The sequence below is a fragment of the Sardina pilchardus genome, chromosome 15 (genome assembly GCF_963854185.1).
Source record: "Sardina pilchardus chromosome 15, fSarPil1.1, whole genome shotgun sequence".
Classification (NCBI taxonomy): domain Eukaryota; kingdom Metazoa; phylum Chordata; class Actinopteri; order Clupeiformes; family Clupeidae; genus Sardina; species Sardina pilchardus.
The window spans coordinates 23112655-23135517 of record NC_085008.1 but is presented as its reverse complement, the minus strand read 5'-3'; the positions used below and the strand labels follow the sequence as shown (position 1 = coordinate 23135517).

Genomic DNA, 22863 nt, shown 5'->3' with positions numbered 1-22863 from the left:
TGTTAGACGGCAGTTCGGCCTCAACTGTAAACACACACAACGGGCTTAATTAAGAATTTTTGAACGGGGAGACAGTCGAGTCCGGAAACATTAGGGAGGCGCAACTGGGCGCCATAAAGATTGATGGAGACAAAGAGGACGACGGAGACAGACTGAGTTAAGCGGTGGAGAGGAGGCAGGGAAGAGGGGGGTGGGGTGGGGGGGTGGTGGTGTAAAGCATCTCGGGGGCATATTCTTGTGTTGCTCTGCACAGTGCGTGGAGATAGGCCTGGACAGATAGGGCAAGAGATTTTTAATGCCCCTAACAGCCCTGGTTGCATAGGGCAATAACAAGGACGAGATCCGCTCTAAAATGTTTGACATCCTGCACCGAGATCAATGGATTCCCAGCTTCACACATTAGCACAGCATACACACCTAGGCCGTCGTGTGCGCTGATGCTACCAGCACAGATAACACTCACATGCCCCCCTCCACTCAACATTAGGTGGCACAGAAACATATTGATCTTGTTCTGCATGGCACAAACATTTGAGCTCCATTTGCGGTTAATGCAGGTCCCCGGCATAATGGTTTGATTAAAAACACACAGAAAATCCCTGTCTTAGAGTTATTTTATCTGGGTAATGTGGTCATCGGCAATGATTCCGTGGCCGATGACAAAATCAATGTTTTATTCCACTTAGCACACAACATTACTAATGGTAAACTTTCTTTTTTTCTTTTCAGATCGGATGCACTCCCCAAGGAGCAGTAAGAGCAGCATGGCTGTACACATGTACTCACAACTCAGAAAACAAATAAGCTGAGAGAACATTATGATATGCTGTTAAAAGATAAAACATTTTTAAAAACAGCTGCAATTAATGGCTGCCTCCAAACGACGGCCTACTTTCAGTCGACAGTGTTCCAGGGTGACGAGTAAACTATGAGGAGCCCAAAGGACTCCCAATTATCTCAGGTTTCTCTGTCAAAAGCAAGGAATTGAGTGGGGTTTGAAGGACAACACTTATGAACACACTCCACTTTATAGCCTCTTAGCTCGAGTTCTCCAAGAGCCTCTCTGGACGTCAGGTTGTAACGGGCACAATCTCACCACTGACGACAAAAACATGAGCATCCTACACGTGCCTATATGAATTTATCAACACAATATCAACCACGGCACGTCTGAAGATGTGAAGAAATAAACACGAAAGAGGATTTCCTGGAAGATGTCATGAAGTAAAAGACAATAAAAAAATTGGACATGTCGGTTTACCAGTCCTGTCTATTGGACGAGATCTCACAAATGCTCCAGTAAGCAAGGTAATGACCAGGTCTTCAAGCTACACAATGCAAAAAAAGCACTCACTCCCTTTTCAAAGAGAGTATTTGTCATTTTCAGAATAAAGGATTTCAAAAATATATCCCTCAGCCAACCCCCACCCAATCCTCCCCTGTTCTCACTCTCAATTCCCCACTCTCCAGTTCCGATCAATAGAATATCGATCAGCTCTCTCCATGTCCATTATACAGAAGTGACAAAATAGCCTAAAACTGTTGCAGCAAATAGCATACCGCGTGTGTATTTGCAAATGTATAATGTGTGCGATTAATAAACAACACCCATGCAGGGATGAGGAAGGGAGGGGGGGGAGTTAAGCATTCAACACAAAGGCAAATTGCGTTAGACTGTGAGACATTACCGTTCCAGGCATCTCAAAATAAAATATCTTGAATTAGCCTTTGCACAATGGAGAGGGTGAAATTCACTGAGTGGTTTCCTGAAATGCTGTTCTCTCTCTCTCTCTCTCTCTCTCTCTCTCTCTCTCTCTCTCTCTCTCTCTCTCTCTCTCTCTCTCTCTCTCTCTCTCTTTCCCCCCCTGTACATCTCTCTCTATTTCACTTTTTCTTTTTCTTTCCTTCTCTCTCACTCCCTCCTTTTTCTTACCATAGACAATGCTACGGGCAAAATCAATACTTTTTTTTTAAAGAAAAAGGCAGTATTTTTAGCTTCTTATGATCGTGGCTTCTGGATGAAAACATGTGAGGGAGAGAAAGCTGCGGGAGCGTAGGCCAGAGCCGCGCTGGATGGAGGGAACAGACACACACAGACAAAGGAAGAGAGTGAGAGAGAGAGAGAGAGAGAGAGAGAGAGAGAGAGAGAGAGAGAGAGCTGAAGGCAAGCAGTGGAGATAGCCTAATGGAGATGAATAAAACGAGGGCGGTGATAAGATAGAACAACTTAAAGACGATGGATAGAGAGACAAGTAGCCATTTCAGGACACTGAAAAACGAGAGCTTGTGTGTATTCCTTAGAGCAGGGGTTCTCAATGTTTTTGGTTCCAAGGACCCCTTTTAGGGGATAACATTTTTCGAGGACCCCCTTGTAACTGTAACAGTTAACCATTCGTATTCTCTGAAGTTGTGGCCGGGTCCACTATCCCAAGTTATTGTGGTTAGGACCAAATAGACACAATTTGCTTGTTTTATGGGTGAAAAGAGCATCATCTTTTTAAAATGTTAACTTTATAATTTCAAGCAAATTATTTCGCGGACCCCTTGGCTATGGGTCACGGACCCCAAGGGGTCCCCGGACCCCACTTTGAGAACCACTGCCTTAGAGAGAGTGAGACAACGTAACTCAGTGCCATAAACAGTTACTTTATATGGATTTATAAAAAGTATTGTCAAACCATTATCATTATCAACAACAATAGCCAGTCAAATAATGACGATTTTACGTTGTCCATTCAAATACTGAAAATATAGGGCAGCAAGCTTCACACCGTTTCATTCAACTATGAGTCACAGAATTTGATCTTTCAAGTAAAAAAAACAAAAACCCTTCTTAGTCTGTGTGCTTGCATTCCCTCCCTCTGATTTAACTCTGTCTACTTCATGAATAAAAGCTATCTATCAGTCAGAGAGGTGCACTTGTCCCACACTGTGTGTGTATTTAACTGTAACTCCCTGACGCTATGACCACAGAAGCCTCTCACTCCACCCTGCTGCCAACGAGATTCTGATTGACTCCTCTCTCAGGTCTCCGAGACAGTTCACGTCCATTTTGCTGTTAGCCTGTCCAAAATCCCCCCATCACTATTGGTCAACAGGCCCCCTGTTGATCAAACAGCAGGGCGTCCCATTGGCCGGGAGAGCTCAAGGGAAAGGTAAGAATTGATTTATTTGTGGTATTAGGAAATCAATTAATCCCTATTCTGTGTGCCAGCACAGATAGAACACTGTGTCTTGTTTGGAACGGCTTGATTCTGCATGGCCTAGATAAGGCTTGCACATCTCAACAGCATGGTGGCCCAAGGGCAGCTGATTCAAATTTGATCATAAGAAATAGATATAAAAAATGACACAGTATATGCTATTGATAAAAGTTTCCAATTATTTAGACATGTTTCCATTAAGAGGAAGAAGAAATCAACTTCGTCACTCATCTGTGTTTATAAGGTATCTTCAACAGAGAAGTTAATATTACATGTAATGTGAAATTAATATCTCTAGTATTATCTATATTAATTATCCAATCAAAACTAAGAGAGAGATGCATCTGTGTCTGTAAGAGATAGAAAAACATGTTCAGGTAGCACGTGAAAAATAAATAAATAAATAAATAAAGACTCTAAAACTCAGAGGGGGGCGGAAATGTTTTCTGTCGCCCCTCTTACGGAAAAGGACAGAAAAAAAATAGTGGGGAGACGGTGGGTAGCCAGCTCGGCCAAGTGCTAATTCCTACTTTTCAGTTTAAATAAAGATCGGAGCTGGATAAAAGCCATTAAGGGAGAAATCAGACAGGGCCATGCTATGTAGGACAAGGGCTGACTGCGGGGAGGTGAGTGGGGGGATCAATAGGCAGTCGATACTCTCAACACCAGGCTCCACACAGACACATGGAGGGTTGGAGGAGGGGTGGGGGGATGGAGTGATGGTGGTGGAGGGGGGGGTGGGAGGGGGGGGGGTGTAGTGATCGGGTGGTGTGCATCTGGCCGGGATTGTGGACTTCAGCACCCGTGGAAAGGGAAAGGGTGTGAAACGTGCTATTAAAAACGACTTCATCAGCGGGGCAACACTACAACGCCTGCCTGCGCCCAACATTTGAATGGGCACCTCGATTGAGGCTATTGACGAAACGCGAAGGTGGACCGATCGACTGAATGAATTTTCTCGGGTGCTGTGGAGATAGCAACAGACTGAGGGGCTGAAATGATAGCTTGTGATCAGCCAAACGAGTGGGAAGATTTTTAGAAAAAAAGAAAAATATACATACAGTCTCATATGAACTGTCTGCACAGGGCTTCCACTGTCTTCGCCTTTCTTTGACTCTTCCTAGGTCACCCTCCCTCCTTGCTCTCTCTCTCTCTCTCTCTCTCTCTCTCTCTCTCTCTGTCTCTGAAGAATTGATCGACTATGCCTTCTCAATCCATCTCTCCCTCTGTCGCCTAGCAACACCAGTGCTCCATTGAGTGCGGAGGTTGGGATATATGTACAAACACAAACACACACACACACACACACACACACACACACACACACACACACACACACACACACACACACACACACACACACACACACACACAGCCTAGAAATATAGCCTATACGCATATGCAGTCACATACTTGTACTCAGACCCAGCCACACTCAGACACACACACACAAACACACACACACACACACACACACACACACACACACACACACACACACACACACACACACACACACACACACACAAAGCCTAAACGCTCTTTTCACACATGGGATAACATGGCAATACTGTGAAATAAAAAGTCCCCGAAGACATGTTGTTGACACACAGAATACACGCGTTGTACACAGAGAGAAAGCATTGATGAAACATGTACTCTGAGCACATAGGTGACAGTGTCATCAATAAAATCTTACCAAATGAAATTTAAAGCTATCTAACACGAAATAGCTGCTACACTCTGATTACAAAATTAGTCCACAATTGTGGTTAAATCTCAAGAACAGTTAAGTACTTACAACACTCACTACAAAGAAATGTACCTAGCTGAATATTCCATATTTGCACAAATGTTGACAAAGGCAATTACAAAGAACAGAAATTACTTTTTCAAGGTTAATGGGCACATCTGTGTATTACATTACATTTGGCTGATGCTTTTTAACCAAAGTGATTTACAACATTTTAAGCTTTTTAAAGCAATTCTAACAAATGGTATTAATGGTATCTTGTGCCAACCTGTACTGCAGAGATCACATTTCTGCCTCTTTGTATTGGGAACTGTTCCGTTTGTCTCTGAAAAGAGCAGTTATCAGAAGTTATCAGAAGGCAAAACACTTTTAGAATCAGACAGTGCTGTCAATGTCTTACTACACCAAATAAAATTCACCTTATGAAAGTGATGCTATTTGTGAAATTCAAACCACCAGTCCTATTCTGCACAGCTGAAACAAAATCACCATCACCAAACTTGAATGCAACTGAGGTCTGTGATGTGAATATGCAAGTGAATGAATGAGTTAAAAGCATTTTTTCATACCCATAGCATATTAAAAAAAAGCATTTTTTCATACCCATAGCATATTAACATTACCTGACTGCTGTGTGTATTGATGTTGCAGATTGTGATTACAGTCTTTTAGAAATCAATATGAACATGATCTGTGAACAGAAGCACAATAAGAGCGATTCAATTGCTTAATCCAGGTGAAACTATTGCTTAAGTGTCAGCTTCATAAAAATCCAGTGAGATGCCATAATTTCCTCAAGTAGGCCTGTGTTATGTGCACTCAATTCAAGCAACCACAAACAATTACGCATGGAATTGATATTAACTTGAAAGTTTTTTTCTAATATCAGTTTGAATAAACTCCCAAAAAAACCCTGCTGTTTTTATTTGTCTTCGAGATGTTTGAATAATAATTCAAAACATTCATGTAAAAAGCTACTTTCTATTCGGTAGGGTAATGAGGAATGACCACTCTATCTTTGCTTGCTCCAACACCCTGCGGCATAAACATTCTGTCAGATGATGAGTTTTATAGGATATACCGGCCAATAGCTGTAATGCAGGTTTATGTATTTTTAACTCAAATAACTCATATCAATATATCAAAACGGGTCAAATGCATTTCTGGTTGTTATGAATGCAACCCATAATTCGAGAGGAATTAAAGTTCATTTGATTGTTTCGGCTACTTACCTCAACAACACAGAATAACACGAAAATAGCGGAAATTCTCTGCTGGCCATGCAATAAAAGTTACACATACGAAATAAATTAATTCAGTGAGCTAAGTGTGTAAAATACAGATTGAAATAGATAAACGTTCGCACGAACACATTATTTTTCATCAAATTAATTTCTGATAAAATAACAGAAAAGTCGATATGCAAACAATATCTTTTAACGTTTAAACCCATGATGAATGACTATGGTGCACTCTGTTCAATAAACCTTTATGTTTTGGATCAATATATTGATTATCGATAGAATGTTAACAATGTGATATGAGGGAAGAAATGCAAAATGCATTTTACAAATGAAAGAGAAAAATGAACTATTTCCATCACATAGGCCTAGCGGCTACAAACAATACTTTATTAAAAATAATTAATAAATTATTTAAGACTTAAAACGGTGCTTTTTGGCTTTTCGACATTCTTTCCAAATTATATTTACAGACAAATCCCTTTTCATATCATGCTAATATAGTACATCCTGCTTTTAAAAACTCAAAATATATATGCAGGGAGGGATTTAGTTCCTGTATGGCACCATTTCTTCAGAGAATGTGTCCCAATCGATTGGAATGCAGATAGATTGATTTAGTTCCAACGCCATGGATCACGGCAGCACATTTCCGAAGGCCCTAATTAGCTATGCACAGCACACAAATTCTTCACAAAATACATGATTTACTTTGGTGGTCTATGGGCAATTCTGAGTGCAAGTGTTATTTTTTATAAAGCAAGACAAATATTAAAAGATTTATCACATATAGGCACCATCTGAACTATTACGTCTGATAACACTATTTTAGCAAACTCAACTTTGACTTATGATACAGTTCTTAATAGCTAGAAATACACATCCGACCATATGTAAGCTATTCAAACACCGTGATAATCACTGAGAGTGGGTCTGTGCACGGGCGGCCAAAAACATTCCATCTGAGTAACCTAACTAGAGCATGCTAAATGTTATGGCACTCCCAAAGGTCAATTGCCTTTGGCCCTCGTACTAATAAGCAAACTGGTTACTTCAAAAACAGCGCATACGAATGTCATCTGGACGACAAGGAACACGGATGAGGATGTAGTCAGTCCCCTCAACAGATAAAGAAAGAAAGAAATCCTAACATCTACTGCGGCCTGATAGCCCGACTCAGGCTATTTCAGAAGTGAGTTAGCCTAGTCTGGGGACCTGATCAAAGTGACATTACGACTTAACTTTTGCCAATACACAGATTTAAGTAAATATACTTTGGAATAGATTAGAGGTGATGAATCCATCATGGGGAGTTGCTGGGGCAGAGGGAGAGCTGCATATGTCCCTCGCTCTCTTTCTCCCTCTAAGCGCAGAATCAAACAAAACCATTTGTTTGGCAGTGCATCACTCAGTATATTATTTTGCCATGAGTTGCTTCGGTGGCAGAAATCTTGTCACTGTTCATAATGTAGTCACATCCCCGGAAATATGAGCAATAGCCTACTCCTATATGTGGAGAATGGCTAGGCTATACGGACTGTATCTAAAAATCGCTCAAAGTAGGGTACACAAAATCCCGTGAATGTTATATTATACAGCTTACTATTTTCGCTGAAGGACTAACTGTAATCCATGTCCACAAATAAACAATTGATAACAATACAGACACACGAGAGCTTTTGACAACCGCGTGTCAAATGGTGAGTGCATCAGTGGATTTGTTTGTTGTGATTCACCTCTCCCCTTTCATCACACTAAACTTCTGGATAAATCAATGAGTAATAGATAGCTCATGTGGTGTCCACCAGGGATAGTTTTAATGTGTCAAACAGTGTCCTTTGATTTCGATTGAATCTGAGTAGCATTGTGTTCTTTCAACAGGTAGACATCTATTTAACTTTGCAAAATGTGTTTACCGGCTCATAATTAGGTTTACACCTAGGTTTCCCGGTTTTAATGTTGTTAAAGCTCTGATATGGTGAATGCAGCAAGTGTCGTACACTTCCAGTATCTGTACAAATAGACAGTAGGAGCGAGTTTTAATGAGTGTTACGAACAAAGGTTTTAGATAGTCTGCCTTATTGACATTACTCAATGCTAATGAGCTGAACCAAAAAGCTTGATATTAATGTGATAAATTATTCGTGCTCCGAGGCACCCTTTCATCGACATGTTTAATATTTGATAAAGAGCCCACCGTTAGGTAATTCTATAGAATGAAAGGGTTCACTTTTTGAATCGGTGGGGAAAGTGTGATTGTGGAAGATAGATATAGCCTAGGTCTATGGACGCGATAGTGTTTACTAAGGATCAAAAGTTCTCTTCCAAATGCGCACGATAATAGAAACTTAAAAAAATTGATTGATTTTTTTTTTTTTTTTTAATTGCAGTGACTTGCATGGCTAAAATATAACTGAAATAATTTCAGCATTGTGAGGAATAAGTCGATCTCTCGTAAAAAATAAATTAAATAAAATAAAAATAAAGATAAGAGAGAAAGGCAATATGGCGACGATTGGGACAGAGATGGAGAAAATTTACTCCTTTAAAATATGAACTAGGATAAGAAAAAAATACAATACATGCAAATGCATGAATAAATAAATAGCTTGTCCACTTTTTCCCACACACTTCAATGTAATGCAACAGAAAAGATCCATGTGTCAATTACTCAGAGTGTCAGATCCGTTGTCTGACCTATCCATCGACTGGGCAACTGTGCTGGGTCTCTAGTATCCTTTTTTTTTTTTTAGTTCTGTCCGCTGTTTTCAATTTGTCATATTCTATATAATAACATTATTAATTATTATTATTAGTAGTGGCCTAGTAGTTAATATTATTAAGAATGTTGAGAATATCACTGTTGTTGTTCTGCACATGTAGACAAGTGAAATTAAATAATGGAGATGTGAAAATATGAATATTCTAAAATCACGACCATTTATAAAGATGTCATGATTCAATTTGTATCGTAGTATTTAAGGCTAGTTCAAACGTCACGCTACCAAACACTATTTCACTCGAGGTTAGAGGCTCTGTAATTCCAGTTAGGCCTAAATTGATAGCCCTTGCTTGCGCCTTCTCTTATTCCTCGTCTTGGATAAAGCTGAATTCTGTCTGAAACATATTTGTGAGAATAGTTAGAATCTTATTTTAATATTTATTCAAACACCAGCTTTTTCGTTTTCATACAGTTTGGATCCCAGAAGTGGTCACGAGAGCAAAGGATAATACGTCAAGCCATCATTAAAATGGCTACCCCTGCCCATAACCACCCTGTTGCGTTGCGTAGCCTGGATGTGACAGGGTGGTTCGTGATTCATCAAATCAATGGGCTACAAGGGCATCAGCCTGCAACGACAGGCCTGTCTGGTACCCCCATATGAATGCTAACTTTAGCTTTCAAAAGCATCAGGTGACCGAAAATAAGTTTTCTCTGTTACGAAATAGACGTGCCATCTGTCTTACGATAGTTTCAGTGTCATTGTGATGTGAATATTAATTCCAAATTTCTCTCACCCACGTTTCTGTTCCTCCCAGGCCGGGGTGTAGGCCTTCACAACAGTGTTGTCCTATGCATTGCAGGGAAAAAAGGTGAATAAATCGTTAAACAGTATCATTTTTAATATAGAAGTTAATATGGGCTACCAGATGTCAGAATTGGCATTCTCAAACCTGATTTTTCAAGGACATTTTGAGGAAATGATAAGGCCTTGGGCTAGCCTACGGTCAGTCCCACGTTGTAGCCAATAATTGGATTTTAATCTCAAATTTAAACCCACGTCAGGCAAATGGCATCTGCGAGATAGGAAAAAAAGACGATGGCGAAATCTCCCCAAAAGTTAGAGCATCTATACAGGTCACTATCATAGCTTTCACATTCCCTCTATGAGCAGATGCCTGGCGTTGCGCGTGTTTTCCTGTGGCAATATCGACGACTTTGCCCATCAATACCGATCAATTGACACTGATGAATAGCCATTGGTGACCTGAGCTGACGTCAATTGGGCAGTATCTTTAACAACTCCAGAATATCAGGGTATGTGCACATTCGTGAAAACTTTACAATTGTGCATGCAGCGAGCATGCCTTTGACGATGTTCAGTGATTTAGATAGTGGCATATGTTACAATTAAAATATAGCCTAGTCCACCAATTTACTTACGTTGAATGGCGCATATAGGCCGATGATGAAAATGTGCAGGCCGTTTTTTTGAAGAAAGCATCGCATTTCACCAAATGAACACAGCGAAACATTACAATTTGAATTTGACACTAAACATATACGTGAAATACACAATACACTTTTCAAATTAAAGTTATGATACATTGTCCAAATGAGATTTTATGTTGTTACAGCCTAGGTCTGCATATATTTCGAAATAAGCCTTATTCGATTTTTTTATTGCAATGTTTGTAGACTTTTTCGACCACATTGTATGCTTTTAATTGTGTAGTATACGTCAACTCCTTAATTTATCAAGTGATAAATTAATTAGGAAAACGTTTTGATTGACCCATTAGGCCTACCCCATAAAGATCTATGCTTGCGACACAAACTCTCACGACAATCAATGTCGACTTATGTCAAGTCTCTAAAAGGATAGGCCGATGTATTACATAGACATTGACTACAATACCCCTGGAAATCAGAAGGAACTCTTCCTCTTCCCATTTACCTTTCCTTGTTTACATTAAGTATGGCTTAGGCCTATTGGTATTTCTGTTCTGATATGCTATAACAGGTTATGGTAATCTGCCCACCAAAACAACAACAACAACAACAATAACAACAACAACAATAAAACATTCGTAGGCTATTTAATATTTAGAAATATCTCTCTGGTGCCAAGTCAAGCACATTTGGGGAGGAACACCTCCCTTCTTCAGGAATCCAGTATGATTACTTACAGTAGCCTACCCTCTCTACCTACAGTATATGCTACTGATTTGTCTGTACTCTGTACACTTGTTTCTCATAAAAGATTATAGCTACTAACATATTGTATGGGGCGCTTTTCAAATCACAAAGGTAGGCTATGTGCACTACGTTGAGAAAAAAAGAGAAAATGTGACGTCAAGAGTTGTCACCTCAAATAGAGCACCAAGAACACAGTGCGCGTTCACATATGCTACCACATCTTGTCGGACTTGTGCGCGCGCGCGCGCGCAAACACACACAGACACATACACACACACACTGGCTGCCCAGACCTGCCTTGAATAGTGGAGGGTCTTTACAACGAGCGAGGCACACACACAGACGGCGCGTGTGCATTGTCGAGAAATCACGCCTGGGTCTAGCACCGCTGGAAAACGTCAACAATCTACGCTACGCTGACCACGAACTCTATTAGTTCGGACTCTATCCGTATCAATGGCTTGGTTTTGAAATCGTTTACACATATTGGTCTGAAGAAGAGGAGACGGAGGGCTGAGATAACGTGCGCGCGAAAGAGAAGGGGACGAAAGAGGAGAGTGAGAGAGAGCGAGAGAGTAAGAGCGTGAGAGGCAGGGGGTGAAAGGAGACTATCACAATGATGGAACTTACAATGGAGAACATTGGGAACCTCCACGGCGTTCCTCACGGCCATCAAACGGAGGACCTGATGAACTCTCATCACGGACGGCAGTCGTCACACAGAAACCTGGTGTCGCACGGGCGCTCGGCGATGGTTTCCAGCATGGCTTCAATTTTGGAAGGGGCTGGAGACTACCGCACGGACCACGCATTGTCCGGTCCCTTACACCCGGCCATGACCATGTCCTGCGATTCCGGAATGAGTTTAAGCAGTACCTATACTACACTAACGCCGCTACAACACCTGCCTCCCATTTCCACGGTCTCCGAGAAATTTCACCATCATCCCCACCCTCATACCCATCACCATCCGGCTCATCAGCGTCTCACTGCCGGGAACGTTAGCGGCAGCTTTACCCTTATGCGCGATGACCGGAGCCTAGCGTCTATGAGCAATCTTTACAGTCACTACCCCAAAGATATGTCTGGAATGGGACAGTCGTTATCCCCTCTGTCCAACGGGCTTGGGTCTTTGCACAACTCTCAACAGTCTCTCTCGGCCTACGGTCCTGGGACCCATCTTTCAAACGACAAGATGTTGTCCACGGGAGGCTTCGAGAGCCATGCAGCCATGCTGTCTAGAAGCGAGGATCACCTAGCTCGGGGTTTAGGGGGCCATGGTGCTGGCATCATGACCTCTCTTAATGGAATTCACCATCACAGTCACCCACACTCTCAGGCCAACGGGTCTATGTTGAACGAACGGGACAGACAGTCTGTGGGGGGTGGTCAGGGAGGAGGACCAGGGCAGGTGGAAGAGATAAACACCAAAGAGGTGGCACAGCGCATAACCGCGGAGCTCAAAAGGTACAGCATTCCGCAGGCCATCTTCGCCCAAAGAATCTTGTGTCGGTCGCAGGGAACGCTTTCTGATCTGCTCCGGAATCCCAAACCGTGGAGTAAACTCAAGTCTGGACGAGAAACCTTTCGGAGGATGTGGAAATGGTTGCAAGAGCCCGAGTTCCAGAGAATGTCCGCTCTCAGATTAGCAGGTAAGAAGAAAACTGCTTTGGTTTGGTGTAAATACGCAAATACGCAAATACGCAAAAGTTAATAGACGAAAAGAAGTTAGCAGGCCCCTCTTACCCCCCCCCCCCCCCCCCCCACACACACACACACACACACTCACACTCTCTCTTTCTCTCCCCCCCTGTGTGTGTGTGTGTGTGTGTGTGTGTGTGTGTGTGTGTGTGTGTGTGTGTGTGTGTGTGTGTGTGTGTGCGTGTGCGTGCGCGCGCGCGAGTGAGAGAGAGAGATCATCAATACCTAGTTGCCTAATAAGAGTACACATTGTAATCGGTAAAGCTTGTTTTGAGAGACTTTATATTTCTAAGGACTTTGAGCAACCACAGTATGCACTGTTGTGTTGATGAATGCACAGTGCTTTCATAGTGCAGAATATACTTGTGTTGTGACTTTGAAGTCCTAAGAGAAATGTTCTGTTATGCCACTGCACATTTGTCCAACAAATGAATTTTCGGATAATGTGGCATAATCTCAGCAGGTCTATAATTATCCCGGACATGATGCATGAAAGGGCCATAATAACTGCTCATTTTTGGACAAAATTGTGATTCTTTTCATTGTTCTTTTTAATTGTGGTTCATAGTTGCCCAAGGACATAGGCCTGCTTGTGCACTGATTTGAATTGATTGTTCACAAAAAAACTTGCACATGAAATATCCTGTACAAGTTCTAAGAGCTTTGTTCTCTCTCTCTCTCTCTCTCTCTCTCTCTCTCTCTCTCTCTCTCTCTCTCTCTCTCCCTCTCTCTCTCTCTCTCTCTATCTCTCTCTATCTCTCTCTCTCTCTCTCTCTGTGTGTGGGTGGGGTGGTGTGGTGGTGCTGCTGGGGAGGGGGGAGGGGGGGGGCGCTATCATATGTAGCCTACTATAGGCATTTCCCCACATATTTACCAAAACATGGGCCTATATATAGCAAGCACATCTCCTTCATCACAACAGGCCGATAACCCCCTCAATATAGATCCGTTTGGAGATCAGATCTTAAATACATCTCTACTGACACACAAGGCGCTACCAAACGTCAGTCCCTGCTTGTGTTTGCAGTACATCAGTGAGAGTTCAATTAACAGGGCATACTGGCATATTTTAGTTCCAGTCAATGCCCTATTGAAAAGCACTTAATGGAATGTAAATTGTTCCTTTGCACATTTACAGGGGTTCTGGTAAATAAAGATTTAAACACTCCACAATTGTCTCTTTAAGTGCCATTGCTGTTAAACCTAATTGGGCCTGAGGATTTTATATCTTCCTCTCCATAATAAAACCAGGAATCCTTTAGGTTGAAACAAGACATTCTACAAGGTAGAGTTTAAAAGCATGTATGCTTTTCTGTGCCTTTTTTTTTTGACAAAATGGATGCTGGTATTTGCAGAATGCAATATTCAGTTGCATATTTCAAACCAATCTTTTAGAAAATAGAATTGATGTGGCCTGTACTGAGTAAGAATAATCTTGAGTGGTTATTTTATATTGAATGGGAGTTCCTTATTGTTGTTATTTTAATGATAATAATAATAATTATTATTATTACTATTGCTGTTACTGCTGTTGTTGCTTAACATAGGCTATAGCCTATATCAGGGTGCTGTGGTCGACCTTCTGCAGTTGGCCGTTACACCACCACCATGTGCTGTCAGGTGCTACTACGTGAAATCTGGGCTAAATTACTAATGGCTGAAATATGCAAATGCAGGGAACAACATTTTACTTATTGCATTTAAATTTGCTATTATTCCCTGTGGGAGCACAGGTCTGGGTCGGGTGATTGGGGGAGAGAGGATTCGGAGAGAAAGAGAAAGAGGCTGGCGATACTCAGTCGGCCTCATCAATCAATAAATTCAAATTACTATTCCAAATTCATCACAGTCACACAAATCAATATGGTCGCTTTGCTTGGCTAATGCGAAAACGCTGTTAGTTGTATGCGAACGCTATTGTTCCCTCATATTAAAGGCGGTAAAATCAGACCATATTGAGGACGTTGACTTTTCGGAGGCTGTCGCTGTCCATGGTCTATCCTGAAGTACTAAAGTCAAAACGACGCAATGATTATTGCACTCTAACAGGACTTTTGAGGATTTGTGTGGAACCCTTTAGCTTGTTAACTTGGGACTGACCTTTGTTGTACGTTATTGTGCCGGGCAGACAGGCAGACCATATTTTTGAGAAAATTATTCAGACACAGGGCCCATTGTTCATGCTTTATTATTATTATTATTATTATTATTATTATTATTGTTTCCCTTGAATCGAGAAAGGATGAAATAGGCCTACTGATGCCCGAATCCTCTTTATCAAAGCGGCCTTGCGTTTAAGAATTATTGGTAATCAAATAACGAGTAAGTGTAATTTTAGTTAGCAATAGGCGATTGTCATGGACACGTGGAAGTCCACCTAGAAAGAAGGTGTGAGCGGAGGCAGTTAAAGATTGCGTTAACGATGAGAAACAATTCGTCTTTGCATGTGAGCTGAATTCTGCACTCCATCTCAATGTATTTGGTCGGGTCAATAAAGCAGTGATCGATAAAGATAGCCAGTGCATCTATCAATTATTCCGGCTCAGCACTCTCTCCCATTGGAGTCCCTCAGAGGGCTTTGGGGGTGGGGGTCTAGGGAACCGAGTGAGACTATAATGGCCAAAACCTCCACAGTAGGCTACACCTTTTTTCGTCTCCATTGTAATGATGTTACAGTTGATATGTAGACTGGGCATCGTTTGTAGCGTGCCTCTGACATGACCACTGAAGACTCAGTTGCACATATCTTAGATATCCTGGCAAAGATATCAACCCACGCGATATCCCAGAGGTTTAGATCCTACTTTACAGGCAGCCATGTTGTATCAGATGAATAAGAAAAACATACATGCTTTTCAATTAGCATGCTACAGAGAAATCATGTGAAGCGCTCATGGGAAATCAAACAGTAACTGAAAGATCAAATCCTTTTATGATTTCATGTAGCAAGCACCCTTTCGCAGCCTAGCTGGTAAGTGATGCCGTGGCTGTTGGAGAGGCCAGTTCTGGTTTACTATATAAATATATAATCATGGCTAGAGTTTCAACATAATCTTACAGTAGGCTATAACAGAAACGTTAAATTTGGCCTCCTAGGGTTGCTCAAACCTAAGTTCAATAGCCTACTATAGCGACGCACTCCACCCTTACAATAGCCTACATATACTTTAAATCACATAGGCCTAAATAACCTCAAACATTGAAGGGTGGCTCATCAACGTGTTTGTGTTATGCAGAGCCGTACAGTTTGTATTTGGATACAACTTATGCATAGTGTATTGCGCGGGTGATGGAAAGCACGCTTTCTGTACGGTGGAGGGTGGAGGCAGACGGGGAATGTGATCGATATCCACTTTAATAATTGATACTCGAACGTGGGCTATAGGGACAGTGTTTGAACCATGCGGTTGCAGAGCCACTGTTCGGTAACCAAAGTAAAACTCGTGGTAAACACCACCAGATAATGGCTCCAGGAGAACTACAGCCACAGACCGCATCGCTTAACCTCAGACTAAAAGCACATCTAGAACAACTGGCCTAGTTCTATATGTAGGGCTACATGCAACATGCCGCAACAGTAAACGAGGCGCATGGGTAGCATACCCAGACGCGGTTTCTCACCTAACCTCAGACAATAGGATAGGCCTACGTTTAGGTGCATGAGTGCCGTATAGCTTATATGTGACCAGGTTATAAAATGGGTCTACGTCTCCATCAAATGTAGGCTGGCTCGAATCTGTATCGATTTCCACCCCCACCCATCCCCTTCTCACCCCTCCCCGATCGCTTGAGCTGAACCAAACAATCCAACGCTCCTGCCTTCCCCTGCCCCTCCCCCTCCAATTCACTGGAACACATTTTTATCCATGAGCTGCCTACCTTCATAAAACATGCCTACTACCAGAGAATGCTTAATACATAAAAGCCTCAAGCCTCTGTACCCTGGAGAAGAAGTAATCAAATGCCATGCGCGCCCCATTGGTCTCCAGAGCCAGAAGTGGTCAAGTACACGACAACTTGGACATTTCACCATTTCACTTATTAAACGAAATTGGGACTGGGGCCAATGTCAAATGAGCAACGTTAAATGTCATGGCACGATGACCGTTCTTCGTGGAGCACTGCCTTCTTAAAACCGAGGGCTGTGTAAGCTTCTCTGTTTACTCTGTCCCACCTTGCGAAATGGGACAGTAATCACCAACACATTCCACACACACCGTCGCTGGCTCAGTACTGCATAAAATACTGTCTGTTCTATTTCCAATGATCAATTCTTATGCTCCCTTCCCTCCCTAGCCAAACTGGATCGATAAAGGAGAATGACCTTTAAATCAAATTGCTAAGAGACCAAACTGCTCACGAGGTATGCGTCAAGGGGTTAAATTACATTACGTCACCAATTTAAACACTCCTTTTCATCACGAGGAAGTACCGCGATGCATCGTCCTCAGACTTACATGATGAACGTACACACATTAGTAACAATCCGCTTCTTTTTACAGCAATACACAAGTGCTGTTTGCATCTCAACGGCATAGAAGCAACCAAAGTAGGCCAAATGCGTCTGCATGCAATGAAACCCAAAAGTAGTCAGACAGCCATTCAGTCTACCGAGAACACAAGAAGGTGGATAGGGATTGAAACACACTATCGCCTGTCATTCACCCTCCAGCCTTCAGATTGATTGATAGATAACCACATCGGCACCTACAGCGTTACACGATCAGCCAACTGGAAAATCACAATGCAGAACCAACAACCAAAACGTAGTGTGCACTGCAGGTATGTTAAATGTAAATCTGACGTGCAAGAAAATGTGGTCTAAATAAGCAACAAACAAAAAAATCCCGGTGTTAATCGTTGTATATCATTATTTTTGTATTGTAACATTGGGGGAAAGAACAACTTTGCATTGCGTTCTCCCACCAGAGGATGGCGCTCCAACATAGCGCCATCGCTTCATCTGAGCACTGCTGAAAGTTTATACATCAACTATAGCATCAACCTATTTGCAGCGAACATTGTCATGTTTTCAAATCTCTTGGCTCAAATAATTGCAGAGTGACCACTTGCCTCACTTGACTTAACAGGGTTCGATGGACAAACAAGAGGAAATTATCTTAAGTTATACGCTAATTGACCCTTGTGCATGTCTTTAAGCGTTTCTTTTGTCATGACTTTACCCTTTAAATAATCAATAATTATTGATAAAACGTGCTCCTCTATGATATTTACCGAGACTTGGATCTTTGCTTATTCCCGGGTCGTTTAATGTATGTGAAAATCCACTTGGTGCTCTCTTCTTGTGATATAATATTAGAACCATTGTTGATATAGCCTATTCCTAGGGCCTGCAGTGCTTTTTAAAAAGACACGAATAGGCATTTTAATATATTGAATGTCTGTAATATTATTAATAATTAAGATCATCGACGGTCCTAGTTTGTTTAACTAATTCGAACATTTTCAAAAGAAAGATATATTGGGGGAATATAGTAGCCTATATAATTGACATTACGTTGCTGTAGTTGATAAGAGGATATTATCATTTGGAAAGTGATCCACTGAAACATTAAGGCCTGCTACTGTTTTTCGCTTTGGTCACTCGTGGCGCGTAAACGTAAGAGTGCGCTGTTCATCTTGGTAGTGCTGAAATTAGGCTTGGCCTAGACACCCAGCGTCGCGCTACTGTAAGCGCTGACGATATGCATTTCAAATTACAGCAAGATGCACTTCACGCAGAGACTGTAGGAAACAAATAGATTTATGTAACCACAAGTGTGTGTGTGTGTGTGTGTGTGTGTGTGTGTGTGTGTCTGTGTGTGTGTGTGTGTGTGTGTGTGTGTGTGTGTGTGTGTGTGTGTGTGTGTGTGTGTGTGTGCGCGCGCGCGCGCGACTTTGTGCGTCCACGACCTTAAGTTGTAACACTATAGGGAGAACACACAGCACAAGCCAAAATGTAATTTTCTGCAAAATAATATTCAGGTACTTTCAATTTGTGAAATGAAGTCACCCATTTTATGTTATATATTATTGATTATTTAATCAGCGTCTAATGTTCATATGCATGAATCAATACACGGCATTAATTGCTTTTTGGAAGGGTTTCTGCACAGTCATCGACCAACAAACATAATCAGTTCATGCCTGTGCCGGTGGTTCAGAATGAAGAGAGTAAGTATATTGTTGTCAGAAAATGGAAAGTCTTATGAAATACGTATGAAAAAATACATAGATTAAGTATATAGTCTATAGCCAAGTTTTTCAGACAAATGGCTTTGTGTCAGTGTAGTTTAGCTTAATATTTTCCAACTGTAATCTTGGAAAGGTGTGCTTATGAAGATTGCAGCTTGTATTTTCTCGTCCTCCAGTGAATTTGTGTAACACGTTAGAAGTGGGTTAAATTTGATAGCTCATTGAATTAGCCTAAAGATTAATGGAATTAGCTATGACAAATTCAGTCTGAGAGCCGAATTTAAAAATCTAAATATCCTTGTATTTTTTTTTTTTTTTCAAAAATATCCTATTGTCACTTTTTGTATGTGATCCTGTGTAATCTGCTAATTTACTCGGTGTTTTTACCTTAGGCTATAGCGTTTTGTCGTGGTAGCCTATTGCTCATTTACAACAACACAAGTGGTCCAAATTGCTGGAAGATAGATAGAAATAAATAGGGACATACGATGTCATATTAGTAGAAAAATAAGACGTGGGTCCAAGATGGTCGTTAGAAACTATATTTCTCCGTAGAAAATATGTGATAAGGTGCAGGCCTACTGATGTGCATGTCGCAGGAAGGACCCAACTGCATGGTCCGTCCAGGTCGCAATGCATTGCTGTAGGACAGGCACAGCAAGCCTGGGAATGGAACCGATGCATTCATGTAGACCACGCATACCAAATGTTGGATTTGCTCAGGCCTACCAACACATTATGGCACCTGGACCAAACTGTTTTCTTTGAAGTTCATGGCTACGTGAATAGACATTTGATTTCCATGTGTGATCATCTTTGATCGAAAAAAATATTTTGATGGAAGAATAAGCAGAAGGCCCAGTAGCCTAACCTGGGGTCTAATGCCTACGCAGCCCACCCCATGTAGTGTAGCTTACTGTATATGCCGTAACAACAAAATGTCGCACATTTCAGTGTTAGTGTTTTGTACATTCCAAGAATTATACATGCAGCTACCAATGACAGATGACGGACAGGAAGACTAACATTCCAGCACCTGGACGATCCACCGGATCGAGAGAGAGCCACACGTCTTGAATTAATTTCCCTTTAATTCTGTATGGCCACGATGGCGTTCCATTATCTAGCTGAGGAGGAGTTTTAGGGGTTGTCTTTTGTCTATCTCCATCTCGGTTTTTTTGCTGACAACTTCAGAATTAACTGTGCCGAAATCGACCTTTGAGACGATTAGCGGAACCTGTTATGTTGATAAAAATGCTCGCCGTCCCATAAATCACATGACGGAAAAAGGATCGAATCAATATGTTAAAACATGAACAATGCACTAAACTGAGTGATGGCAGTGGTGGTAGGCTACTGGCCCTAAAACAGAGATGGTTGACCAGTGCTCTTCAGTTCACCTCACTCTTTCCATTATCTCGGAATATTAACTCTCGTCATGTTGTTATGTCAATATAGTTTGAAAAGTTGTCTGACATTGTTAGTTGTAAATGTTGCCTTTATCAGAAATTAATCGAAATTGACAACGGCTGCAGTCAATCGTGCAATTTGCAACTCGCAAAATGTTGTCGCTTATATGATCTTTATGTCCATGGCATCCTTCCTTTTGCGACAGACGGTAGGCTCATCAGGAGTAGGCTACTGTGCCTCTCGTGCACTCAGAACTGACCAAACTTAAAGGGAAATTTGGGATTTTGTATCTCGTATATAGCATATCAGATTGCAATAGCAAAATCGATCAGAAATGTAGCAGGTAAATATTTCCAAAATGTTAATGTAGCAGTTAAAGTTTCCCAAATCTTGCAGTCCTGCTAGAGTAGCCTATATGCGAATAGTCTCCGTTTTGACTGGCAGGTTACATTTTATTATGGCCAGTCTGCAAGTTGCAGCAGTGCAGGTTGTTTTGTATTATTGACTAATGGTAAATAATTGTTGGCAGCTGACCAAAGAAGGGCAAATGTCATAGTGAAGCCTTTAAAATGAACAGGAAGAAGATGGACAAAGGTATACAGCCTAGCTGTCGACCCAAGGCCTCACTTTTGTTGGTAGTATGTCCTCTCATAATCAAATTAATGATTGTTCCATCTGGATACTTTAAAGAGCACAAAGCTACGAGTTTGAAGCAGTTTCAAAAGACTTCAAAGGTTGCCTGAAGTAACAGATCAATCTTGCATCCACGCATTACAGATAGAAAAAGGGAGTTTATCTTAGTTGAAACAATTGGTAGGCTGTATGATTGGTCCGCAAGCGTTGCCCGCTTAAGTACCTTTGCAGGAATAAACAGAAATAAAAATCAAACAAACAAATGAAAACAAAGACTTGTTACACATCGCTAATTAATAACGATCATATCTTTATGTTTATTTGATTTGTTTATCATCATCAAATGATACATGTGAATTATATTATTAATTATTTCTACCGTTCTGCACATCCCAGAGGAATGAGCCGTGCCAGTAGTGCATTTATTTGTTTTTACTTTGCCACGATAAACTGATCCAGTGCTGAGAGGTAAATAGAAGGGGTTGACTGAACGTTTCTCGCTTGCAGCAGGCCGGCCTCAGCGGGGGAGTCATACCGTCCGCACCCAATTTCAGATCACCCCCTCCCTCCCTCTCTCCCATCCAGCAGCAGCGCATCGATCCCCGGCAGACTGGTTGGCTGCTCGGTGCGGTTAGGTATTGATCCCCTCCCAACCCCCTCACTTCCCCAGCTGAAAATCACACACACACACACACACACACACACACACACACACACACACACACACACACACACACACACACACACACTTCCAGCAAGGCATGCCAAGGCAACTTTCACACGCTTTATTTATTTATTTGTCTATTTATTTATTTATACAATTATTTATTTATTTACTACAAATTAGTATTTCATCACTGAATCTGATTATTTAATCGGTGAAAGTTCCATTACAAAGTCGTTGTGGTTGACACATAAAACAACAATTCTCTTCACATATGGCAACAAAAATAATGCAATTGTGTGAATTAGATGAATAAAATTAATAGGCCTATAATCCATAATCAGTAGTCCTTAAACCTTAAAAAGGTTGATTTTAGCCATGTGACATGATAAAATTCTAACTTCAAGCAGACACCAGGGGCACAAACAGGTAGCAAAAAAGGAGCATCATCAAAACTCTTGGGACTTTTTGTGAGTGTTTTCAGTTAAGCTGGCAGACACGTTGTAGGAAATGGGCAGTATATTAGCACCAATTGTCCCCTATTACATTAATCAACATTGAACTGAGGAGTAGTTAGAGACGGTTGAACCTTTGCGCGCAACCGGTAGCGTTTTTACATTGCATTCAACAGCCAGGGACTGAAAACACAAAGACACACACACAAAACCCCCCAATAGATTCATCATTTATCTTTGCCCTGGACTCAACTACTGGGTTTTTTAAATAGGGAAGTTTTGCTTTACGGCCGGAAGACAGACATTTAATTCGTTTTGTGTGTGGAAAACGAGATTGTTTAGGCCTACCCTGTGTTAACAGAGACAATGCTTAAGTAGGGCATATGCCAACGTATATATTATATGTGCATACTGACATTTGTTTTAGCCTACATTTGCCACGCTACTGTAGAACGTCTCTAGATCAACTCAATTGAATTGAATGGTATTACCTCCGTAGCCTATTGTCATGTGACACATGGCATTTCTTCATGATCGTATAATTTCTGAAAAAAAAAGAAAAAAAAGTTGACCAACCCTATTGATTTACTACCAAGAAAAATGTAGGCCAAATCATTTAATTTCAAATCATATTTGTCAATGTTGCACAGCCTTGATAGCTGTAGGCTATAACTTCTACTTCCAAAT

At 41.3% G+C, this 22863-nt stretch overlaps 1 protein-coding gene across 1 annotated transcript in view; it reads left to right on the top strand.

The window, feature by feature from the left end:
* Positions 1 to 11734: 11734 nt before the first annotated feature.
* The window catches only part of onecut3a (one cut homeobox 3a), a 14266-nt gene continuing 3137 nt past the window's right edge, over positions 11735 to 22863 (top strand). Inside the window, exon 1 of the mRNA XM_062555304.1 lies at positions 11735 to 12770. Coding sequence (XP_062411288.1) covers positions 11735 to 12770 — 1036 coding nt within the window. The remainder of the gene's footprint in view (positions 12771 to 22863) is intronic.